This window comes from Pongo pygmaeus, chromosome 5 (assembly GCF_028885625.2).
Source record: "Pongo pygmaeus isolate AG05252 chromosome 5, NHGRI_mPonPyg2-v2.0_pri, whole genome shotgun sequence".
NCBI lineage: Eukaryota > Metazoa > Chordata > Mammalia > Primates > Hominidae > Pongo > Pongo pygmaeus.
Window position 1 is genome coordinate 33,803,500 of NC_072378.2, and position 22,032 is coordinate 33,825,531.

General features: G+C 53.2%; 2 protein-coding genes and 1 long non-coding RNA gene across 15 annotated transcripts in view; 2 read left to right on the plus strand and 1 right to left on the minus strand.

Annotated features, from left to right (window-relative positions):
- Positions 1–17,602, plus strand: part of SYNGAP1 (synaptic Ras GTPase activating protein 1) — a 35,360-nt gene extending 17,758 nt beyond the window's left edge. For 6 of the 13 annotated variants that reach the window (XM_054490135.2, XM_054490128.2, XM_054490134.2 and 3 more), the window contains 12 exons: positions 1,641–2,264; positions 2,390–2,534; positions 2,746–2,890; positions 4,707–4,943; positions 5,098–5,299; positions 5,506–5,684; positions 6,377–6,418; positions 6,813–7,884; positions 8,376–8,549; positions 10,495–10,706; positions 11,763–11,853; positions 15,672–17,602. In XM_054490135.2, coding sequence (XP_054346110.1) covers positions 1,641–2,264; positions 2,390–2,534; positions 2,746–2,890; positions 4,707–4,943; positions 5,098–5,299; positions 5,506–5,684; positions 6,377–6,418; positions 6,813–7,884; positions 8,376–8,549; positions 10,495–10,706; positions 11,763–11,853; positions 15,672–15,818 — 3,270 coding nt within the window. In that variant the 3' untranslated portion in view covers positions 15,819–17,602. Of the gene's footprint in view, positions 1–1,640; positions 2,265–2,389; positions 2,535–2,745; positions 2,891–4,706; positions 4,944–5,097; positions 5,300–5,505; positions 5,685–6,376; positions 6,419–6,812; positions 7,885–8,375; positions 8,550–10,494; positions 10,707–11,749; positions 11,854–12,708 lie in introns of all 13 variants that reach the window. The other 7 variants (XR_008503006.2, XM_063666114.1, XM_054490131.2 and 4 more) reach the window with 7 other exon arrangements.
- Positions 1,336–18,318, minus strand: LOC134739713 (uncharacterized). The gene is made up of 3 exons (XR_010126690.1): positions 18,183–18,318; positions 10,526–10,718; positions 1,336–1,454 (listed from the first exon to the last, which is right to left on the minus strand). It is a non-coding gene; the product is annotated as an uncharacterized LOC134739713 (long non-coding RNA).
- Positions 18,319–18,331: 13 nt separating this feature from the next.
- On the plus strand, positions 18,332–21,451 carry ZBTB9 (zinc finger and BTB domain containing 9). Its single transcript, XM_054490152.2, has 2 exons — positions 18,332–18,756; positions 18,940–21,451. The coding sequence occupies exon 2, from the start codon at positions 19,011–19,013 to the stop codon at positions 20,427–20,429; it is 1,419 nt and encodes a 472-aa protein (XP_054346127.1). The 5' UTR covers positions 18,332–18,756; positions 18,940–19,010; the 3' UTR covers positions 20,430–21,451.
- The last annotated feature ends 581 nt before the right edge of the window (positions 21,452–22,032 follow it).

Genomic DNA, 22,032 nt, shown 5'->3' on the forward strand with positions numbered 1-22,032 from the left:
CCCTTTGGCACATAAATTCTATGAGTCTGTTGTCTTCCCAAAACTTCATGCTTCCAGTTCTGTCAGCTATTCTCTGTATCCCAGTTTCTAGCAAGCTTACAGTCCTAGTCACCCTCCTCTGGGGGGAACTCTTGTGTCTTGATGTCCTTAAAGAACTCAACCCAAGATGCTGACATGATCTGACCTATGCAGAGTACAAACACCATGTTCCTTTTCAACACACTGCAGTATCACCTGAGCCTTACCATTAGCTTGTGCTCAATTGTATCCCCCCAGGCCCTTACTCATTCTTTTTTTTTTTTTTTTTTTTTGAGACAGAGTCTCACTCTGTCACCCAGGCTGGAGTGCAGTGGCGTGATCTTGGCTCACTGCAACCTCCGCCTCCTGGGTTTAAGCAATCCCTGTGCCTCAGCCTCCCCAGTAGCTGGGATTACAGGCATGCACCACCACACCCGACTAATTTTTGTATTTTTAGGAGAGACGAGGTTTCACCATGTTGGCCAGGCTAGTCTCAAACTCCTGACCTCAGGTTGTCTGCCTGCCTCAGTCTCCCAAAGTGCTAGGATTACAGGCATGAGCCACCACATCTGGCCAAGCTTTACCCATTCTATATGCAATTCTTTTTTCACAATTTCTGATAGTCTCTGCAGGACTTCCCAGTTCCCTTCAAACTCTACATTAATATTTTTGGCTTGTTATTCCAGCTTTAAAAATCTTTCCAATACTGTTTGTGTTGTCTAGTGTATGTCTATGCTTCTAGAGTAGTTTCCTGGGGCTGCTATAACAAACTGCTATAAACTGGGTCACGTAAAACAACAGAAATTTATTCTCTCACAGTTCAGGAGGCTGGGAGTCCAAAAGCAAGGTATCAGCAGGGCCACGCTCCCTTTGATGCTGTAGCAGGGAATCCTTCCTTGCCTCTTCCTAGCTTCCGGAGGTTGCCAGCAGTCCTTGGCATTCCTGGGCTTGTAACTGCATCTGTCTAATTTCTGCCTCCATCTTCATGTAGCTGGCTTCCTTCTGTGTGTGTCTGTATCTTGTATCTCTGTGTCTCCAAATCTCCCTCTCCATATAAAGACACCAGTTTTTATAAGGTGGGTTAAGGGTCCACTCTAATTCAGTATGGCCTCTTTTTTTTGAGATGGAATATCGCTCTTGTTTCCCAGGCTGGAGTGCAATGGCATGAGCTCAGCTCACTGCAACCTCCACCTTCCAGGTTCAAGTGATTCTCCTGCCTCAGCCTCCCGAGTAGCTGGGATTACAGGCATGTGCCACTATGCCCAACTAATTTTTTTTGTATTTTTATTAGAGACGGGGTTTCACTATGTTGGCCAGGCTGGCTCGAACTCCTGACCTCAGGCAATCCACCCACCTCGGCCTCCCAAAGTGCTGGGATTACAGGAATGAGATACCATGCCTGGCCTCTTCTTAGTTTGATTACATTTGCAGGGATCCTGTTTCCGAATAAGATCACATTCACAGGTTCAGGGTAGACATGAGTTTTGGTGGGATACTATTCAACCCAGTACACTGTCTTACCTTATGACTGCTGTCTGTATCCCACTTTCTTACTGCCTCTCCTCTTTTGGTGTCTCTCTGTCCCTTCCCCCTTTAACATCGTGCCCACCCCACCATGCCAGGACAACAGTCGCCGGGTAGACAATGTGCTAAAGCTGTGGATCATAGAGGCCCGGGAGCTGCCCCCCAAGAAGCGGTACTACTGTGAGCTCTGCCTGGATGACATGCTGTATGCACGCACCACCTCCAAGCCCCGCTCTGCCTCTGGGGACACCGTCTTCTGGGGCGAGCACTTCGAGTTTAACAACCTGCCGGCTGTCCGTGCCCTGCGGCTGCATCTGTACCGTGACTCAGACAAAAAGCGCAAGAAGGACAAGGCAGGCTATGTCGGCCTGGTGACTGTGCCGGTGGCCACCCTGGCTGGGCGCCACTTCACAGAGCAGTGGTACCCTGTAACCCTGCCAACAGGCAGTGGGGGATCTGGGGGCATGGGCTCGGGAGGGGGAGGGGGCTCGGGGGGTGGCTCAGGGGGCAAGGGCAAAGGAGGTTGCCCGGCTGTGCGGCTGAAAGCACGTTACCAGACAATGAGCATCTTGCCCATGGAGCTATATAAAGAGTTTGCAGAGTATGTCACCAACCATTATCGGATGCTGTGTGCAGTCTTGGAGCCCGCCCTGAATGTCAAAGGCAAGGAGGAGGTTGCCAGTGCACTAGTTCACATCCTGCAGAGTACAGGCAAGGCCAAGGTGAGTGTTGTGCCCTCAGGGAAAGGTGACTTGGGAATGGGCATTTGCTTGGGGGTTAGTGAGGACGGCAAATTCACGAGATTGGGTTGTACAGAGGCTGACACTTGGATTTTCCTGGGCCTCAGGACTTCCTTTCAGACATGGCCATGTCTGAGGTAGACCGGTTCATGGAACGGGAGCACCTCATATTCCGCGAGAACACGCTCGCCACTAAAGCCATAGAAGAGTATATGAGACTGATTGGTCAGAAATACCTCAAGGATGCCATTGGTATGGCCCACACTCAGGCCCTCTTCTTCCCAAACCTGCCAGATGTCCACCCCAGACCCCAAGTCCACCCTTCCACAGCTTGATACTTCCTAACCCAGAGTCCTAAGACTCCAGCCTCCAACACCTGATTCTGAAATTTCCCCAACCCTGGCCACCCCCTTCCCTGCCCTTGGAAAGTGTGACCACACCCTCTTGTGCCCCCACCCCCCAGGAGAGTTCATCCGTGCTCTGTATGAGTCTGAGGAAAACTGCGAGGTAGACCCTATCAAGTGCACAGCATCCAGTTTGGCAGAGCACCAGGCCAACCTGCGAATGTGCTGTGAGTTGGCCCTGTGCAAAGTGGTCAACTCCCACTGGTGAGACTGGGAACGCTGGGCTGGGGGGCCAGGGTCGGGGGAATTATGTGTTCATCTGTTCATCTATCTGTCCATCCTCAAAGAGGACTGAGCACCATTTATGGGCAAAGCATTGTTCTAGGCACTATAGAGCAAACAGGTGAAAGAGGCCTGGTCCCTGCCCTCAGAGGGCCTCCACCAGAATGAGTGGGGACAAATTAGAAGAAAAAAAAAAAAAGCCACAGAGCCATAATGGTGTGTAAGTGCTGAGTAAGGGTCCCCCCAACCTCTGTGTGGTATAAGGTCAGAGAGAAGGCAGAGCTTTGAAATAAGTGGGGAAGAGGTGCCCCCTTGGGTAGGCTTTGAAGACTGGTTTAGGTTCTGATATATGGACATAGTTGGCAAGAAAGACATTTCAGAAGAAGGCTGTGAGAAAGGCACATGTGTGATGGTGAAAAGGCCCAGGAGTTTTCAGGGGACATTAAAGTAGGTTAGTAGCAATTACATCAGGTTTAGTGGAGCATGTGCCTCATAATGGGGAGTGGTGGGAGAGATGTCTGGGCAAGAAGATTAGCTTTAGAAACTGGAAGGCCTCAAGGAGTCTGAGGTCATTGGTAGGCCTTGGGATGCCATTAAAGGTGTCAGAAATATTGTGATTTAGAAGATTAATCCATAGGCTGGGCACGGTGGCTCACGCCTGTAATCCCAGCACTTTGGGAGGCCAAGGCGGGCAGACCACCTGAGGTCAGGAGTTTGAGACCAGGCTGACCAACATGGAGAAACCCTGTCTCTACTAAAAATACAAAATTAGCCAGATGTGGTGGCACATGCCTGTAATCCCAGCTATTCGGGAGGCTAAGGCAGGAGAATCACTTGAACCTGGGAAGTGGAGGTTGTAGTGAGCCGAGATAACACCATTGCACTCTAGCCTGGGCAACAAGAGTGAAACTCCATCTCAAAAAAAAACAGAAATTAATCCATAAGTAGAGTGTATGTAGTAGAGTAGAGGGGTGTACGTTGGGGGATGACTGGAATAGAGCCAGCTGGGGGCTCGGAGGCATGAAAGTCAGATCCTGAATCAGAACAGTGACAGAAGTTAGGAAGGAGCTACTGGAAGGACCCTCTCAGGAAGGGATCAGGAGGAATTGTCAGCTTATTGGAAAGGAGGGAGCATGTCTGTGGGGAGTCATGGATGACTCAGGAGGCCATGAGGCTGGTGGTTGGGAGACCGGTGGCCTCATTGACAACCAGGAAAGTCAGGAGGAGGAGCCAGTTGGAGGTGTGGGGGCGATGGTGAGCTCTGCTTTACACCAGCCGAGTTTAAGGTGTCAGTGGGACATTGAAGTGGAACTGGGAGGTGCGGGGAGTGAGCTCTGAGCCATTCCAGGGACTGGGGATCATGCCTGGGGCACCTCCATCCCCATTTCCCTGGAATCCAGAAGAGCTGGGGGGTCCGAGCTCCCTGTACCTCAAGTGACCCTCCATCTCTCTCCCATCTCTGTCTCTCCCTGGTGTCTGTTTTTCTTCTCCTCCTCTCCTTGTCTCTCTCCCACAACCCTCCATCTCTCTCCCACGTGTCTCTCCCCTCACCTTCTCTCCCCTTCCATTTCTCTCTCCCTAATCTGTCTGTTCCCTCTGCCATGGCCCCCTTCTTCAAGCAGCCTCCCATCTTGCTCCTGCGGTCCCTCCTTCCCTGTCTCTCTCACCCCTGTTTCCACAGCCTCACCTCCTACCACCCCCCTCAGCATGTTCCCTGGAAGCTGAGGGTCTCTGGGGCTCAGTCCCGGTCTCTCTCTTTCTCTCTCTCTCTCTCTGTCTCCCCACCCCTTCCCCCCAGCGTGTTCCCGAGGGAGCTGAAGGAGGTGTTTGCTTCGTGGCGGCTGCGCTGCGCAGAGCGAGGCCGGGAGGACATCGCAGACAGGCTTATCAGCGCCTCACTCTTCCTGCGCTTCCTCTGCCCAGCGATTATGTCGCCCAGTCTCTTTGGGCTTATGCAGGAGTACCCAGATGAGCAGACCTCACGAACCCTCACCCTCATTGCCAAGGTCATCCAGAACCTGGCCAACTTTTCCAAGTGAGGGAAGCTTCAGGAGTGGGCAGGGCAGGGAGTGGCAGGGCTGGGGGTGGGCAAGAAGGGTCTCCTGAGTCCCCAGAGATCCTGAGATGGGGAGGCTATGATACCTTGTGTGTGTGTGTCTGTGACCTTTATCGTCTGGATTCTTGGCTAGGTTTACCTCAAAGGAGGACTTTCTGGGCTTCATGAATGAGTTTCTGGAGCTGGAATGGGGTTCCATGCAGCAGTTTTTGTATGAGATCTCCAATCTGGACACGCTAACCAACAGCAGTAGCTTTGAGGGTTACATCGACTTGGGCCGAGAACTCTCCACACTGCATGCCCTGCTCTGGGAGGTGCTGCCCCAGCTCAGCAAGGTCAGCAGATCCCCTCTTTGCCCTATCCCCAGATGGCTCCAGAGGTTCCTGGAGCCTGAGAAACTACCCTTTGAAGATTTTTTTTCTCCCCTTGTTCCTCGAGGTGTCACCACTACTATCCCAACTCAGACCCCCTCCACCCGCACCCTCAGAGGCCCTCTTAGAGCTGGGCACTGAGCCCCCAGGTAACAGCCTCACCCTTCCAGGAAGCCCTCCTGAAGCTGGGTCCACTGCCCCGGCTCCTCAATGACATCAGCACAGCTCTGAGGAACCCCAACATCCAAAGGCAACCAAGCCGCCAGAGTGAGCGGCCCCGGCCTCAGCCTGTGGTACTGCGGGGGCCATCGGCTGAGATGCAGGGCTACATGATGCGGGACCTCAACAGGTGAGCACCTGGGACAGCCAGGCCTGTGCCCTAGGAGCCCTTCTCCTATTCTAGATACTCCTCACTGGGCCCCACACGCATCTCTCTAGGGCTTGAAAGAAGGGAGGAAAAAGCACCAAGTTCTCAGGGAAGACGATAAGGAGACAGGTACAGTCAGTGGTAGGCTGAGAGCCCTTTACAGCCTGAGGGAGTGAGAGATGTGGAGCTCTAGGAATAGGGCTGAGGCTCCACCAACTCATGGCTTAGTTGTAAGCCTAGAGCATCCCTGCTGCAAGCTCTGACTTGCTGTCCCTCTGCCTGCCCATGCTTGTCCCCAGGCTGAGGTTCAGCCAGCATGTCATGTCAGCCATGTGTCAAAATGTTCAAACATCTCGGTAATAGCTAGTGAATAAGCACTTCTCCCAGCCCCTGACCACAACCCCACAGACCTCCCCATGATCCAGCACTTAGAGCAGTGACAGCAGAAGCCTAGCAGGGCCTGCAGCCTGCTCCAGAGTCCCAGCCTCCATTCCGATGGGTGGTGCCCGTGCTTCATTTGCTGCTCATTATTTTGATGATGGCCCTGCTTTTTCCTCTGCCCATGTCTTCCTCCATGACACCATACCCATCCCACCATTCCTGCCTCTCCTTTCATTTGTCCACATCTCTCTCCTTCTCTGTCTGTGCTCGCCCCTCTTTCCATCTCTCTCCAGCTCCATCGACCTTCAGTCCTTCATGGCTCGAGGCCTCAACAGGTGAGGGGCTCTCCCCTCCCCCGCCCTCCTCTCCTCTCCTGTCTGTTCCCTCTCCCACTCCACTGGCCTTCGCCCTACTCCTCTCCTCTCCTCCTCCATGGACCTCATCTCCTCCATATCTGCCCAGCCCTGCCCCCATCCCTTCTCTTCCTGCCCCCATCTCCCCTCCTCTAGGCCTCACCCCCTTCCCGGAGGGGCCCTGTCCTTTCCCTTTACTCACCTGTCCCCTCCCATCCTCCCTGCCTGCCCTCTTCAGGGCTGCTACCGCTAGCTCTCAGCCCTTCCCTCCGGGTCCCACTTTTCACCCCAAGGCCTGTGCCAGACCACAGCAAGGTTCAATTGCTAGGAGCCCCGACCTTACCTTCTGCTTGTGTGCCCCCTTCCCTTCTGACAGCTCTATGGACATGGCTCGCCTCCCCTCCCCAACCAAGGAAAAGCCACCCCCACCACCGCCTGGTGGGGGTAAAGACCTGTTCTATGTAAGCCGTCCACCCCTGGCCCGTTCCTCACCAGCATACTGCACGAGCAGCTCGGACATCACAGAGCCAGAGCAGAAGATGCTGAGTGTCAACAAGAGTGTGTCCATGCTGGACTTACAGGGCGATGGGCCTGGTGGCCGCCTCAACAGCAGCAGTGTTTCGAACCTGGCGGCCGTAGGGGACCTGCTGCACTCAAGCCAGGCCTCGCTGACAGCAGCCTTGGGGCTACGGCCTGCGCCTGCCGGACGCCTCTCCCAGGGGAGTGGCTCATCCATCACGGCGGCTGGCATGCGCCTCAGCCAGATGGGTGTCACCACAGACGGTGTCCCTGCCCAGCAACTGCGAATCCCCCTCTCCTTCCAGAACCCTCTCTTCCACATGGCTGCTGATGGGCCAGGTCCCCCAGGCGGCCATGGAGGGGGCGGCGGCCATGGCCCACCTTCCTCCCATCACCACCACCACCACCATCACCACCACCGAGGTGGAGAGCCCCCTGGGGACACCTTTGCTCCATTCCATGGCTATAGCAAGAGTGAGGACCTCTCTTCAGGGGTCCCCAAGCCCCCTGCTGCCTCTATCCTTCATAGCCACAGCTACAGTGATGAGTTTGGACCCTCTGGCACTGACTTCACCCGTCGGCAGCTTTCACTCCAGGACAACCTGCAGCACATGCTGTCCCCTCCCCAGATCACCATTGGTCCCCAGAGGCCAGCCCCCTCAGGGCCTGGAGGTGGGAGTGGTGGGGGCAGCGGTGGGGGTGGCGGGGGCCAGCCGCCTCCGTTGCAGAGGGGCAAGTCTCAGCAGTTGACAGTCAGCGCAGCCCAGAAACCCCGGCCATCCAGCGGGAATCTATTGCAGTCCCCAGAGCCAAGTTATGGCCCCGCCCGTCCACGGCAACAGAGCCTCAGCAAGGAGGGCAGCATTGGGGGCAGCGGGGGCAGCGGTGGCGGAGGGGGTGGGGGGCTGAAGCCCTCCATCACCAAGCAGGTAGGTGAAGGCAGGAGGAAGGCGGGCTGGGTCACAACAGGGAGGGAAGAAGGAGATGGTCGGCGGGGTGGGGTTGAAACAGAGTCTGTGGCCTGAAGTTACAATCTTCTTGCCTCCTTTTGGCCATTAAACAAATGTGTATAGAGGGCCTGCTATGTGCCATGTGCTATGCCAGGCACTAAGGATATGGCACTGAACCCTCTTAGCACTCTCATTCCAGAGGGGATTAATCCATAAGTAGAATGGGGGTGACTGGAATAGGGCCAGTTGGGGGCTTGGAGGCATGAAGATCAGATGCTGAATCAGAACAGTGACAGGAGAAATTCTCTGGCATTCAACTCACATCTCTGGCATTCAGAGGTGATAAAGGCTACAGCAGGGCAATAGGACTGGGACTGTCGTCTCCTTTGGCTGCGCTGTTGCCCTCTAAATGTACTCTGCTTTTTCCTACCTTTCCTTTCTCTGTTCGCCCTCACCGTGACTTGTCCCAGCATTCTCAGACACCATCCACATTGAACCCCACAATGCCAGCCTCTGAGCGGACAGTGGCCTGGGTCTCCAATATGCCTCACCTGTCGGCTGACATCGAGAGTGCCCACATCGAGCGGGAAGAGTACAAGCTCAAGGAGTACTCAAAATCGATGGATGAGAGCCGGCTGGATAGGGTACGATGGGCTCTACCAGCTCCAAGCCCCAGTGTTTCCTTTTACCCACAGGGGAGATCTGTAGTCACTTCCAAGGGAAACCTCCAGGGTCAGTTATGGTGGTAAGAAAAGGCAAAGACCTGATCACCTCTTGAGAAGCCTTCAGTCCATCTGGGGAGACCAGATACACACAGTTGTTAAAAGTCACTTTCAACTCTATTTTATAGGTTATATATATCATAGACTATCCGGGGATCATCTATTTTAGGCTTACCTCCATGTTCTTCCCCAGGAGGAACATAAGCCCTGGCTCCTGTGACTGCTTAGGAAACGAAATGTTACTTTACTGGCAGTAGGAGCTAATAAATTGGATGGGGATGGAGGGGGTTGCAGCTATATTACAAGTGATGTCTGGCCTACCCAGTCACTGTCCCATGGGCATAAGTGACAGTCAGTGGGCAGGGGATGCATGTGGTAAAATAGTATGTATCGGTCATGTGTGAAAAGGCCATCCAGACCCTCACTTAGTGGAGGCTGAGGGCAAAGGGCACCAAGAGCTCTAGGGCTAACACAGATAACTTAGCAGAAAATTACTTGAGGAAGCTGTTGCTCCTAGGGCCTGAGGAAGAAGGTGGCTGCAGGATTAGGTCATATATAAAGAACATATGACCCTAACACGGGGAAGTGGTCTTTGAGTATAGGAAATGTTGGGACTGACTCAGATGGGCTTGACCGGCAAATTTAATGAGAATTAAACCCTAATATTAGCCCCAAGGCAGCCACCATAGGAAGTTAATTTACATCTCTCCTCTGCATGTAGAAGGGTTGGTGATATATGTATGTATCCTCTTCAGAGAATGAGGAAATAGTCTTTTGAATCATTTTTTTTCTGTTCTGTGCTTCAGATGAGGAAACCTTGTTGAGAAAGGCTGTAGACTAGCATTATCCAATATAACTTTCTGCAGTGATGAAATGTTCTGTAATCTGTACTGTTCACATGTGGCTAGTTGTGATTCAGGAACTGAATTTTTAGCTCTATTTAATTTTAATTTTGTAATTTTTTTGAGACAGGGTCTTGCTCTGACACCCAGGCTGCAGTGCAGTGGTGCAAACGTGGCTCGAGGCAACCTCCGCCTCCTGGGCTCAAGGCATCCTCCCGCCTCAGCCCCTGAGTAGCTAGGACTACAGGGTCGTGCTACCATGCCCGGCTAGTTTTTTTTTCTTTTTTGTAGAGACGGGGTTTTGCCATGTTGCCCAGGCTGGTCTAGAACTTGTGAGCTCAAGTAATCTACGTGCCTCAGCCTTCCAAAGTGCTGGGATTACAGGTGTTGAGCCACTGTGCCTGGCCTAAATTTTAAATAGCTACATGTGGGCTGGTGGCTACCACATTAGACAGCACAGCTGTAGACTCTAGAGCCAGTAGGGCAGATAAAATGACTCTTCTGAGCTCTTCCAGCTCTGGAATTCCTAGATTCTCAGCCTAGAATTCACTTGTAGGCCTCCTATCCTTGGCACCTTGACAGAGCCAAGGAGAGGGTCACATGGAGGACAGCACCTGCCTTTCCCCCATCAATTGCCTTTTCTTCCTATGTCTCCAGCATGTGTTCTGGGGCCTGGCTTAGGGCTGAACAGTCACCCTATTTTTAATTTCTGAGCACAGTTACTCAAGGTGTGTTTGTGAGTGTAGGTTTTCTGTGTGGGTCTTCATGAGGGGCCATACATAGACCTCAGGTCAGGTGTGGGAGTCTGTGACCTTGCTCCATTTTGAGGGAACCTCAGCACCATGGCAGGGTCTTCTCAAAAGCAGATGTGTGGATATGATCCACAGGCAGGGAAGGGGTTGGGGAAGGCAGCTGGATGTCCCTCAACATGCAGTGGCTGTGCTTGGCAGACAGGGATGGAGGCTGGGTGGTGGGCTTGGGGTGGGGCGCCCCTCACAGTGCGGGGTCGTGTGCCCGGCGGGCAGGTGAAGGAGTACGAGGAGGAGATTCATTCACTGAAAGAGCGGCTGCACATGTCCAACCGGAAGCTGGAAGAGTATGAGCGGAGGCTGCTGTCCCAGGAAGAACAAACCAGCAAAATCCTGATGCAGTATCAGGCCCGACTGGAGCAGAGTGAGAAGAGGCTAAGGCAGCAGCAGGCAGAGAAGGATTCACAGATCAAGAGCATCATTGGCAGGTGAGGGGCGGCCTGGGGAGGGGTTTGTGAGGGAGAGCTTGAGGCTGAAGAGAGCAAGTGGGCGAGCTACTCCTCTGACTCCCATCCCCAAACTCAGGAGCCCACCAGGAGAGCCCACCACTCTCCTCCCCAGGAAGCCACCCACTCACTCATCACCAGATGGAGAGAAACCCCAACCTGCTTAGTGCATTAAATATCCCTTTACCAAACCCTGACCTCTCTTCTGATAGAGTAGCTTCGGAAGCCCTTGGAAAATGTACCTGTTCCTGTCCAACCGTCACTGCATTTGCATTTACCCTAGGCCGGGGCTCCCCACTAGTTATTCTCAACTTAACTTGTGATGTTCACCCCAAACCTAAGCAGGGCTCCCTAGCCAGAGTAGCCCCTGCCCTTCCTGAGTGGACCCTCCCTCTCTAGGCTTGGAAAGGTGTTCTGTTAGAAAGGGTCTTTTAGCCTGTGTATGTTTTCAGCTGCTCCAGCAAGCCCTGGGCTCCAAAGAGGGTATCCTCAGCAAAGAGGTCAATTATCTTCAGAGTGGTGGGGTCAGGGCGGGGGGGACCCTGGGCCCACTCCAACCAGAGCCACCTCCATTTTGATCCATTCTAAATGTATTTTATGTAAGATTTAATTAGAAGAAAAGGGCTTCTTGAAATATTTTTTGAAAACCACTGCTCTAATTGATATCCTTTATGATAAATCACCTTGAGGATCTTCACAGTGAGGTGACATGGGGGATGCAGAAGCCAGGTCCTCAGCCATGGAAGGTCTGGGGAAGGGGCACTACTGTCCTGATTGGGACGATGGAGGCCTGGAGGTGTCTGGATGGTAGAAGTCTTTGAGGCACAGAAAGCTGCCTTAGCAGGGAGGTGTAAGGGTTCCTGGGAGGAAGGTGGAGAGCATGATCCTGAGTAACAGGGAGTCTTGCATCACAGCAATGGAGGGACTCTGATTCTAAGGGATAAGGATGCCTGAGGCTTTTCCAGAGAGCTATGGGGTTCCATGGGCAGGCTCTGAGCCTGTGCCCGCCACTAACCCCACTGAAGCCCGTCCCTTCAGGCTGATGCTGGTGGAGGAGGAGCTGCGCCGGGACCACCCCGCCATGGCTGAGCCGCTGCCAGAACCCAAGAAGAGGCTGCTCGACGCTCAGGTGGAAATTACAATGTCATTTATCTTCTCCGTGTCCCATCCCCATCCATCCCACTGTCTTTCGTGCACTCACTACACCAGCCACCTAGCCCCATCACCATCTGTCTCTCATAGTCTGCTGTTTGTCCACTGGCTGCTCCTGGCAGCCCCCTAGTGACCCCATCTTCATCCCATCGTCTGTGCCTTTGTCACTCCTGGCAGCGTCAGCCCAACTCCTGTGCCTTCTCATCCAGTCTTCCCACTTCTCTCTGCATCTCAGGACCTTCTCTACCAGAACCTTGGTCTTTCTGCCTCTAGACCCCACCTAGTTCCAAGAACCCCTGCCCCTTCTTTGCTCACTCCTATTCAAGCCACATTGTTTAGCTTCCTCTGCGCTCTTGGGCCAGAGGGCTAGAAGCTGCCGTTTTCTGGAATAGAGCACGGGGCAGTATGATCTGTAGTTTCTCCAGGCCCTGGCCGGTACCCTGAAAACTTGGGGACCCATCACCTCTGTTCTCTTGGCTCCCCAATTTTCCTGTCTCCTTGGCAGCTCCTGCATAGCTTCCTCTTCTTGACTCTTCAGATCTTGAAGGCCCTCCATCCTGTAACCTCCCTTTGCCCTCAGTATTTAAGTCCAGCCTCCCTTTGGCCTCCCTCCTACTCTGACCCTCACACCTTCCCAGCTGCCTGCTGCCCAGCCTCTCTTCTCACAAGCCAGCTTCTAGGACCTCCCTTCTGCACCCTTACCCCTTGCTTTCCCAAAATTCTGCTCATTTTCCTACCCATACTCCTCTTTGCTCTGACTGCTAGGCTCCCCCCGCCTGCCATCCCCCCACCAAGGCTCCTGACCCCATGACCCCACTCTCTCCCACTGCAGCTCCTCATCAGGTAATTCTCCTGGTTCCGCTTTGGCCACGGGCGGAGGACACAGGGGGAGGTGACTCCGGACCACTGCAGGTTGGTCGTGAAGCCCACTCCCTCCAACACCTCCGGAGCCTCTCCCCTCTCACTGCTGCCCTCCACACCCAGAGAACCTCCAGACTCCAGCCCTCCGACACCTGCACAGATCCATCTCCCAAGACACCACCCAAAGAGAGCATTTGCTGCTGCTTCCCAGAACTGTCCAACAATACCTTAGCAACACCAAGAGTTGGGCCCTAGATGGGCCCAGCACATTCACAGGTCACACCCACTTCCCTGCAAAACCCACCCCCTCCCAGCCTCCTCCTGACTCTAAGCCCTCCTCTTCCTCTACCTCTCCAGTGTATGTCTGTCACCCCCCATTTCACCAGAGCGTCCTTAGGGGCTGGGGGTGGGTTTGTTAATGGGGTGGAGGCGATGATGGGTTGAAGGATCTTGGCTATAGGGGCTGTGCTGACTGCAGCAGGTAGGTTGGGTTTCCCTCTTCCTTCCCTAACCTTGGTTCTCTACCCTCTTTTCCACTCCTCACCTGATTCTCTCTCTTCCTCCTCCTTATATCTGTGAGGCAGAAGGCATCTGGAGCTCATATTAGCCCCCATTGGGTGGGAATTAGGAGTGGGTAGTTAACTCAGGGAGACTTGAGATACCCTGGAAAAAATGGTATTGAGATGTCCTGACATTAGGCAGGGTGGGTGGAACAAGAAGGAGCAAGAAAGGAACCTCAGGCAGATGTTAGGACATGGACTTGATCATGTGGCCTGGGAGTTTAGAAATGGGGAGAGACATCCTCCTAGATCAGATCGTGGGCTCAGTAGGCATGTTGATTCCCAGGGAGAGGTGCCAGGAACAGCATAGTAAAGAATGTACTCTCAGAGCTCACATCCCCAGGTTGCTGATGCCACTCACTCCCCCTCTCCTGCCATCGAGTGGCCTTGCCAGACACATAATCTTACCTAAAAAGCCAGTAAATGAGAACCTGTCAGCTATAGCCATCATTTCTGAGATGTGATTTTCTTTGGGATTGAGCTGCAGTGGGCAGTGGCTCCTTACACTGTAATTTTAATTCTCTGCCTGCCCAGCCTCTCTGTCAAAGTAGCTGGTGATCTATAAACAGATGCTAAAAGGCACCAGGGGACTTGCCATTTAAAGGACTCCTGCAGTAAATTCTTTTGTAAAATGAATAATGGCACCCTAATTTATCCACTTTCTAAATTTCGGTCCATGGGGGTGTCCAAGGCATGCTTATGTGCTGTCACCAGCAGACAAACAGAGGGAATGGAATCTGGGGGTTCCTTCCCTGCTCTCTCGCCATATTCAGGATACCCTACCATAAGTGATTTCCTCTCACTGACTTGCAGAAAATGTGTGAGATACCCAGCAAGCTAAGAAGGCAGTTTTGCTGGGTATCTCATACCCAAGGCTGGGGTTTGGGTGATCTGAGAGGTTAGCTCCTTGATCCTAGGATGCAAGGGAGAGCTTATATAGAAGCTTTTACTTGGAAGGTTTTGTATCCTAAGGTCAGACATAGCTATATTACCAAGCCTAAATGCCACGTGGCCCAGGAAAGAATCTGGACATTTGTTCTAAACCACTTGTGGTAGGTATTGGTCCCTCTGCAACTCAGCCATTAATTAAAAATTAGTTTTGAGCCTGAATTTTAAAAAGCCAAGTGTTGCCCCCAGCCCCCCCCCACACACGGACATGTACAGTACAAACCCCAGATAATTACAACAGCCAAAGAGAGAAGGAAGTGAATTTCCCAACCAGAAGTGTAGGGAAATTCAGATGGCTTTCTTTTCCCCCAGCAGAGGAACAGAATGTGGAGCTCAGGGCAGGAACCAGGAGTTGGTCAAGGAGCTATAGGAGGTGATGAGAGCAGGACCAGGGGTAGGAGCTGGTCTGGTACCCCTCACCCTCTAATTGGGAGCCCAGGGAGAAGGACTGAAAAGAAGATGGGGGTGGAAAAGAATAAAGCCAGTATCTGCTTCCCAGGGATGCAGAGATTGGGACATGCTGTGTCTGCAGAAGCTCCTAGTCATTTCTGCCATAATTGTAAGAGGGGCAGCCCTCCCACAAGATTTTTCCCTTCCCATATCACTTCCCTGAATCCCCTTCTTTTCCCCCCAGTACAGTTAAACCTCTCTCTAATTTGGAATGTTATATTTGAGAAGATGGCCACTGTGAATAAGTGACAAACTGAATGACAGTGTCTATTTAATGAAATGCATGTCTTCAAAATATATACATAACTCGATGAACAAGGCTTTTTCCACTCCTCAGGGAGCATGTATTAATGAATAGATAGGATTCAAAAGTCTGTTTTCTGGTATGGGTTAAATATCCCCTCCTACAGACATATTTCCACCACTAATTTGCTTAGTACACCTTTTCTTCACAGATAAAGGAGAACGCAAGCTCAGTTTTTCTTCAAATTATGAAGAAATTCCAAATCCACAGGGGTTTGGATTAATGAGGTTTTGCTGTACTGCCTCCCCTTATTCCTCAACATGAAGTTCCCACCTTGGATTGGGGATGGGTGGGAGGGGGTTTCAAGAGGAGGAGGGTGGGATGGGCAAGGAATATACATAGGTGAAGCCAGAGAAGGGTTAGGTTGGGGGTGTGGTGGGAACTTGCTGTTTTGATCTGGTTTCCTGGTGTGACACTCTGGGTTAAAGGCTTGAAGGCCCCTGTTAGGAGTCTAGGGGTGAGATTCTCTTCTCTCTGGTCCCAGAGGACGTTAACTTCTACTGCAGGTGAGAAACAAAATAGGAGGATGGTGGGGACTGTCCTGGGAGGAGGGGGTGGTCCATGGCTCGTGGTGTGGGCTGGCTATAGGGGAGGCCACTGCGAGGGGACTGGCATTCAGGCCCCCTTGAAGCGTCTCAATAAGTCCGCGCTCTCCTTTTTGGTGTCTTGCAGGAGAGGCAGCTTCCCCCCTTGGGTCCAACAAACCCGCGTGTGACGCTGGCCCCACCGTGGAACGGCCTGGCCCCCCCAGCCCCACCACCCCCACCCCGGCTGCAGATTACGGAGAACGGCGAGTTCCGAAACACCGCAGACCACTAGCCCACCCAGCATCACAGACCTTCTCTTCCTTTCCTGTGCACCCCACCCTGTAACAGCACCAACCACCAGGATTGGACATCACCGAGGAACAGCGGGATTGCCTCCCCGAATGCCTCCCTGGGAGGCACCCTGATTGCCCACCCCCCCCACTGCACCATTTCCAGGAGGGAGAGTGGGGACCCTCAGCCGCCCCCTTTTCCTTCCCATTGGGGTGCTGCCCTCTCTTTGACCCCCAGGGACCCTTGCCCCATGACACCGCCTACCCCACACAGACCCCTTCACTCCGGGGTGCTATCCCCATCCTCTGCCTCATCGTTCCCCTGAGCACTGGGGGACAGACCCTCACCCCCACCCTGGGGGTGTGGCACCTCCAAACTTTCAACTTCAGGGTGATTTTTTTAGCAGTAACCAGAGCTGACAATCTAACTCCCCTCCACCGCCCCATTTTGGCCTCCCCTGCCCCCCTTGTTATGGGGAGGGGACCCCGGGTGAGGGGGCCCTATTACCCCTTGATTTCTCAGGAGCGTCTGGGGGGGCTCAGCACGCACAAACTCCTTCTCCTTCTACCACTCTTAAATTTACTCCCTCCCCACCCAGAACCCAGATGGGGTGGAGGGGGCCACCGGGGCAGGGAGGGGGCGGCAAGGGGGGAATGGGAGTTGTCTCCCCTTCTCCCCACACCTGATCTGCTCTCGGCTGGTCCCAGAGCGGGGTGAGGGGGCTTATGCCCCCCCCTCCCCCAGTGTGTTGGGTGGGGTGGAATTGAGGTTAGGGTGAGGGGTCAGGGTTTAGGAGGGGTGTGTATGTTGGGAGGACAGGCTAGTTGATCTGTCCTACTTTGACACACAGTCCCCCCTGCCCCTTCCTTCTCTCTTCTTGGTCTCTACTCCCAGGGGGAGGGGGGAACTTACTCTAGGAAAAGCCATGTCTCTCTCCCCCAGGGTGGGGGGGACCTGTGTTGGAGGAGGGGTGTTGGGGGGCCCCCTTCCATGACTCTGTCCCCTGGGGGAGGTAGGACAGGGCTGGGCTTCCCTCTCATCCTCCCCCTCCCAATCTCCTTCCACCTCCCTCCCTCCCGCCAGCTCCACAATTTTTCGGTGTTTCTCTGTACATAGTTCTCTGGCGGGATAGGGGAGGTAGGATGGATGGGGTTTGGGGTGGGCAGGCCATGGGAGGGGAGAAGCCCCTCCTTGGCACCCCCTCTTCCCTGACTGCTGTCCCCTACCTAGCCTTGCCCCCTTCATCCTTTTGCGTTTGGTATTGAGACTCCCCTAGATTCTACTCCTCTTTCTTTTGTATGGACAGTTCCCCTTCAATCCCATCCCCCTACACATACACCCAGCCGGGGCCAAATTTATACTTATATAAAAGTTGTAAATATGTGAAATTTTATCCCTGTGCTCTTTCCCCACCTCAGGCCCTACCCCTGGACCCTCCCCAACCTTCCTTCTCTCTTCTTTGGCTGTTGTAATTATCTGGGGTTTGTACTGTACATATCCGGGGTGTGTGTGTGTGGGCTGGGGGCAACCCTTCTGTACAGAGCTTCCTGGCCCCCTCCCCCCCGCCCCTCTGCTTCCCTCCCCACCCACCACCTTAAGGGTAGGGAGTTGCTCTTCCTACCTGTTTTATTTTGTTTTCTCGTTCTCCCTCCCCACCCCACTCCCAGCCTTATCTATCCCCCCTCACTGTCCCCTTTTCTCCACTCCCAGCCCCATTTCCTTTTTTTCTGGAGTGTGTGGTGAAACAGAAAAAAACATGTTTAATAAACGGAGATTGTTCTTTTATCGCTGTGCCGACTTTCTTAGGCAGGGCTCTCCAGACCTGTACGGTGGTAAGATCTGCTTTCTGAAAGGAAGCTGACAGCCTGAGAGGAAAACCGTATATCCCCACCTGATGCCACACTCTCCTCATAGAATGTCACTCTCCCCTCCCAATGAGATTTTTTATATTTTAGAGCAGGAGTTTTGCGCCGGCCAAACTTCTCCAATCTAACTCTCCCCTCACCACTGTGTCACTTAGTCCGAGGCCAGGAACAGCGGCGTTATCTGATAGAAGAGTTCATGTATATATTCACATTTATCTCTTTTAAAAATTACCTAGAAATAAGGTTTCTTTCATTGCTGGTTAAAATGCTCCCGTGCAGAAAAGAGGAAAGAACCTGCCTGGTTCCTTAGCAAATCCGAGTTCCAGTCCCAGGTCCACTACTATTAGCTGAGTGACGCTTCCAGCCCGTTTCCCCCGCCTGGAAACTGAGGACGGCAACCCCCACCCTCGCAGGGCCGGTGGGAGGACACAAGGTGATGGGGGCAAGTGCCAGGCCCACACGGTAAGTGCCCAACTAATCTCGCCCCTCTCAGGACCTACCAGGGGCGGGTGCTACACTTAATCACCGGGAAACGCAGCTTTCCGGGGCGGCTGACGACCCGCCCCCTCCGACCGGGCTGTTCTCTCCCGGGCCCTGGCTCTCAGCCCTCTGCAGCGGCGAGGACTTCAGCAGCTCCCCGGGACGCCCGTTGCTCTGGCACCCTGGGCCAGTGCCCTCCTACTAGCACCGCCCTCCTCGTCTGCGGTAGCCAATCAACACGAGACTTGTAGGCTGCCATTCCTCGATTGGCTATAGCTCTAGCTCCGCCCGCCGCACTTGGCGACGGTGTCCGGCGGGGAGGCGGGGGCTTCCGGCCTGGGACGGAGCTGTAGCGGCAGTGTAGCTGCGAGGGCAGCGCCGCGTGTGTAACGGCGGGGGCGTGTCGGCGGGAAGGACAGCTGGGCCGGGACTCGCGGTGTCCGGGTGACCGCGGCTTCCCGGGAGCAGACCTCTGTGGGCACTGTGAGGCGGAACAGAGCGGCGGGGCAGGAGCTGTTCTGGGCAGGTGAAGGCAGGCTCGTGGCTGAAGGACCTCCTTCTCATCTTCCACAGGGGCTGGAAGTTAAAACCCCGGTTGGTGTTTAGTGGTTGTTGTTGTTGTTGTTGTTTGTTTTTGCTTTCTTGGTGTGCGGGACTGATTTGCAGAAACCGCCACTGACTTAAAAGTTTCCAATTATTGCTCGTGGGGAGGGGGTTGTTTGAGATGTGGCTCCCTTTATCCAGGGCTTCTGTGACCTCCATCTTTTTCCTCTGCAGCCTTCATCCCCCGTGGAGTCTACCCCCAAGCCCCTCTCCTCTTCCCAATTCTTGTCACCTTCGAGGAGGCCATGGAAACCCCAACATCTTTGCCGCCTGTACCCGCTTCCCCGACCTGCAACCCAGCCCCACGGACAATCCAGATCGAGTTCCCGCAGCATAGCTCATCGCTGCTGGAATCTCTGAACCGTCACAGGCTAGAGGGAAAGTTCTGTGATGTGTCCCTGCTGGTGCAGGGCCGGGAACTTAGGGCTCATAAAGCAGTGTTGGCTGCTGCCTCTCCTTACTTCCATGACAAGCTGCTTCTGGGGGATGCGCCTCGTCTCACTCTACCGAGTGTCATTGAAGCCGATGCCTTCGAGGGGCTGCTCCAGCTCATTTATTCAGGGCGTCTCCGCCTGCCACTGGATGCTCTTCCTGCTCATCTCCTTGTGGCCAGTGGCCTTCAAATGTGGCAAGTAGTAGATCAGTGCTCAGAAATTCTTAGAGAATTAGAAACCTCAGGTGGTGGAATTTCAGCCCGTGGAGGAAACTCCTACCATGCTCTTCTTTCCACTACATCCTCTACAGGAGGCTGGTGCATTCGCTCTTCGCCTTTGCAGACCCCAGTACAGTCCTCTGCTTCCACTGAAAGCCCTGCTTCCACTGAGAGCCCTGTGGGAGGGGAGGGAAGTGAACTGGGAGAAGTGCTGCAAATTCAGGTGGAAGAAGAAGAGGAGGAGGAAGAAGATGATGATGAGGACCAGGGGTCAGCCACACTCTCTCAGACTCCTCAGCCCCAGAGAGTATCAGGGGTTTTTCCCCGTCCTCATGGACCCCACCCACTGCCCATGACTGCTACTCCCCGAAAGCTTCCAGAGGGTGAGAGTGTACCACTTGAGCTTCCTGCCCCTCCTGCATTGCCCCCCAAAATCTTCTACATTAAGCAGGAACCCTTCGAGCCTAAGGAGGAGATATCAGGAAGTGGAACTCAGCCTGGAGGAGCAAAGGAGGAAACCAAAGTGTTTTCTGGAGGGGACACTGAAGGGAATGGGGAGCTAGGGTTCTTGTTGCCTTCAGGGGCAGGGCCAACATCTGGGGGAGGGGGTCCATCCTGGAAACCAGTGGATCTTCATGGTAATGAAATCCTATCAGGGGGTGGAGGACCTGGGGGAGCAGGCCAGGCCGTGCATGGGCCTGTGAAGCTAGGGGGGACACCCCCTGCAGATGGAAAACGCTTTGGTTGCCTGTGTGGGAAGCGGTTTGCAGTGAAGCCAAAGCGTGACCGGCACATCATGCTGACCTTCAGCCTTCGGCCTTTTGGCTGTGGCATCTGCAACAAGCGCTTCAAGCTGAAGCACCATCTGACAGAGCACATGAAGACCCATGCTGGAGCCCTGCATGCTTGTCCCCACTGTGGCCGTCGGTTCCGAGTCCATGCCTGTTTTCTCCGCCACCGGGACCTATGCAAGGGCCAGGGCTGGGCCACTGCCCACTGGACTTACAAGTGACTGCTGAGGCTATACACTAGCTTCTAGAACAAGATAACCACTGCTGCTGATGGATACTTTTCCCTCACTGACATGGCACACCAGTCATGGATCTTGTAGTCATGCCAAGAGAATAGATACATTATGGACCTCTTGTTCTTAGATATGGGCCTCTCAGCCTGGCAGATGTGGAAACTCAAATTTCTCGTCCCACTCCAGGTTTTGGCTAGCCAACCCTGCAGGAAAGTGGTTTATAGGCCATTCATACTTAAGTTGATCACTTGCCCATGGTGGACATTTTTGTAGTGGTGATGTCCATTAAGGAAACCAGATTGTCAATTATTTAGTGAGAGAAGAGTTAGAGCACAAGACAGTGGTAAATGTTTTATTCCGTCTCCATGAGGAATTGAAGGAGTTGGTCTCCACCTAGAAATACATTTGATTTACAGCTTAAGTAATTCAGAGGCTAAGCTCTAAGCTTTTTTCTCTCATTGCTGGAATGATTTAAGCAGAAGTCCTTTTGTGTACTTTTAAAATTGTATCTTTCCAGGAGCCCCTCAGATTGTACCTTGCTTTCTCACCAATAGACACCTTCCCAACACTTTTTTAATGTTGTAGTTGAGCACTTTAACAAGTTGAGCATTCCATGTTTCATTCTTAGAACCTTCTTTAATAGAGGGTATTCTCTCAACAGCCTGTGCCTCTGGTCTACCTTTGACCACCACTGATAACTAATATATTGGTCACAATGACTGGAATGTGACTAGTGATCTCAGGAGATGGCACTGTCCTAAAGTGCTCTCAGGGTGGCACCACTGCTCTCTGAACAAGTTGCCTTGGTCAGAGGGACTCAGGTTTGGGACAGCACAAGCTGAAGGCTGGAGAGTAACTTGCATAGTAGGACCATACCTCTTCCTTTCCCATCCCACCCACATATGATAGACAGCCCCTCTGTTGAGATATGGAGGGGATAGATATTGGAATTGGGGGTGGGATTTGCAGTTACTTAAAATTTTTTAATAAACTGTGCCCTGAAACCTAAACTGACAATGGACTGGATTGAGTAATTTGTGTGGGAGAGAATGTGAGAATGGAGCTGCAGAGCCTTGGATGTGTTCCTTAGGTGGCTAGGTTATGTTGATGGGGAAGGAATGGGATGGTATCACACTGGTGCCAAGAACACTGTTCTGGACTTAGGCCCTGACCTGCTACTTAATAACTTTCAGTAGGTTGCCTTACTTTTTTTTTTTTTTTTTTGAGATAGAGTGTCACTCTTGCCCAGGCTGGAGTGCAGTGGTGGCACAATCGCGTGCTCACTGCAACCTCTGCCTCCCAGGTCCAAGTGATTCTGCCTCAGCCTCCTGAGTAGCTGGGGTTATCAGGCACCCGCCACCCTGCCTGGCTAAGTTTTTTGTATTTTTAGTAGAGATGGGGTTTCACTGTGTTAGCCAGGATGGTCTCGATCTCCTGACCTCATGATCCGCCTGCCTCGGCCTCCCAAAGTGCTGGGATTACAGGCAGGAGCCACTGCGCTCGGCCTGCCTTACCTTTTAAAATCTGAACCAGTACTTTTTTTGGTAGGGTGGTGTGGAACACCTAACTGGTTCTGTTTTCCTTTTTAAAA

Coding starts and splice junctions, on each gene's coding strand:
- ZBTB9 (XM_054490152.2), top strand. CDS start 19,011: ATGGAAACCCCAACATCTTTGCCGCCTGTACCCGCTTCCCCGACCTGC.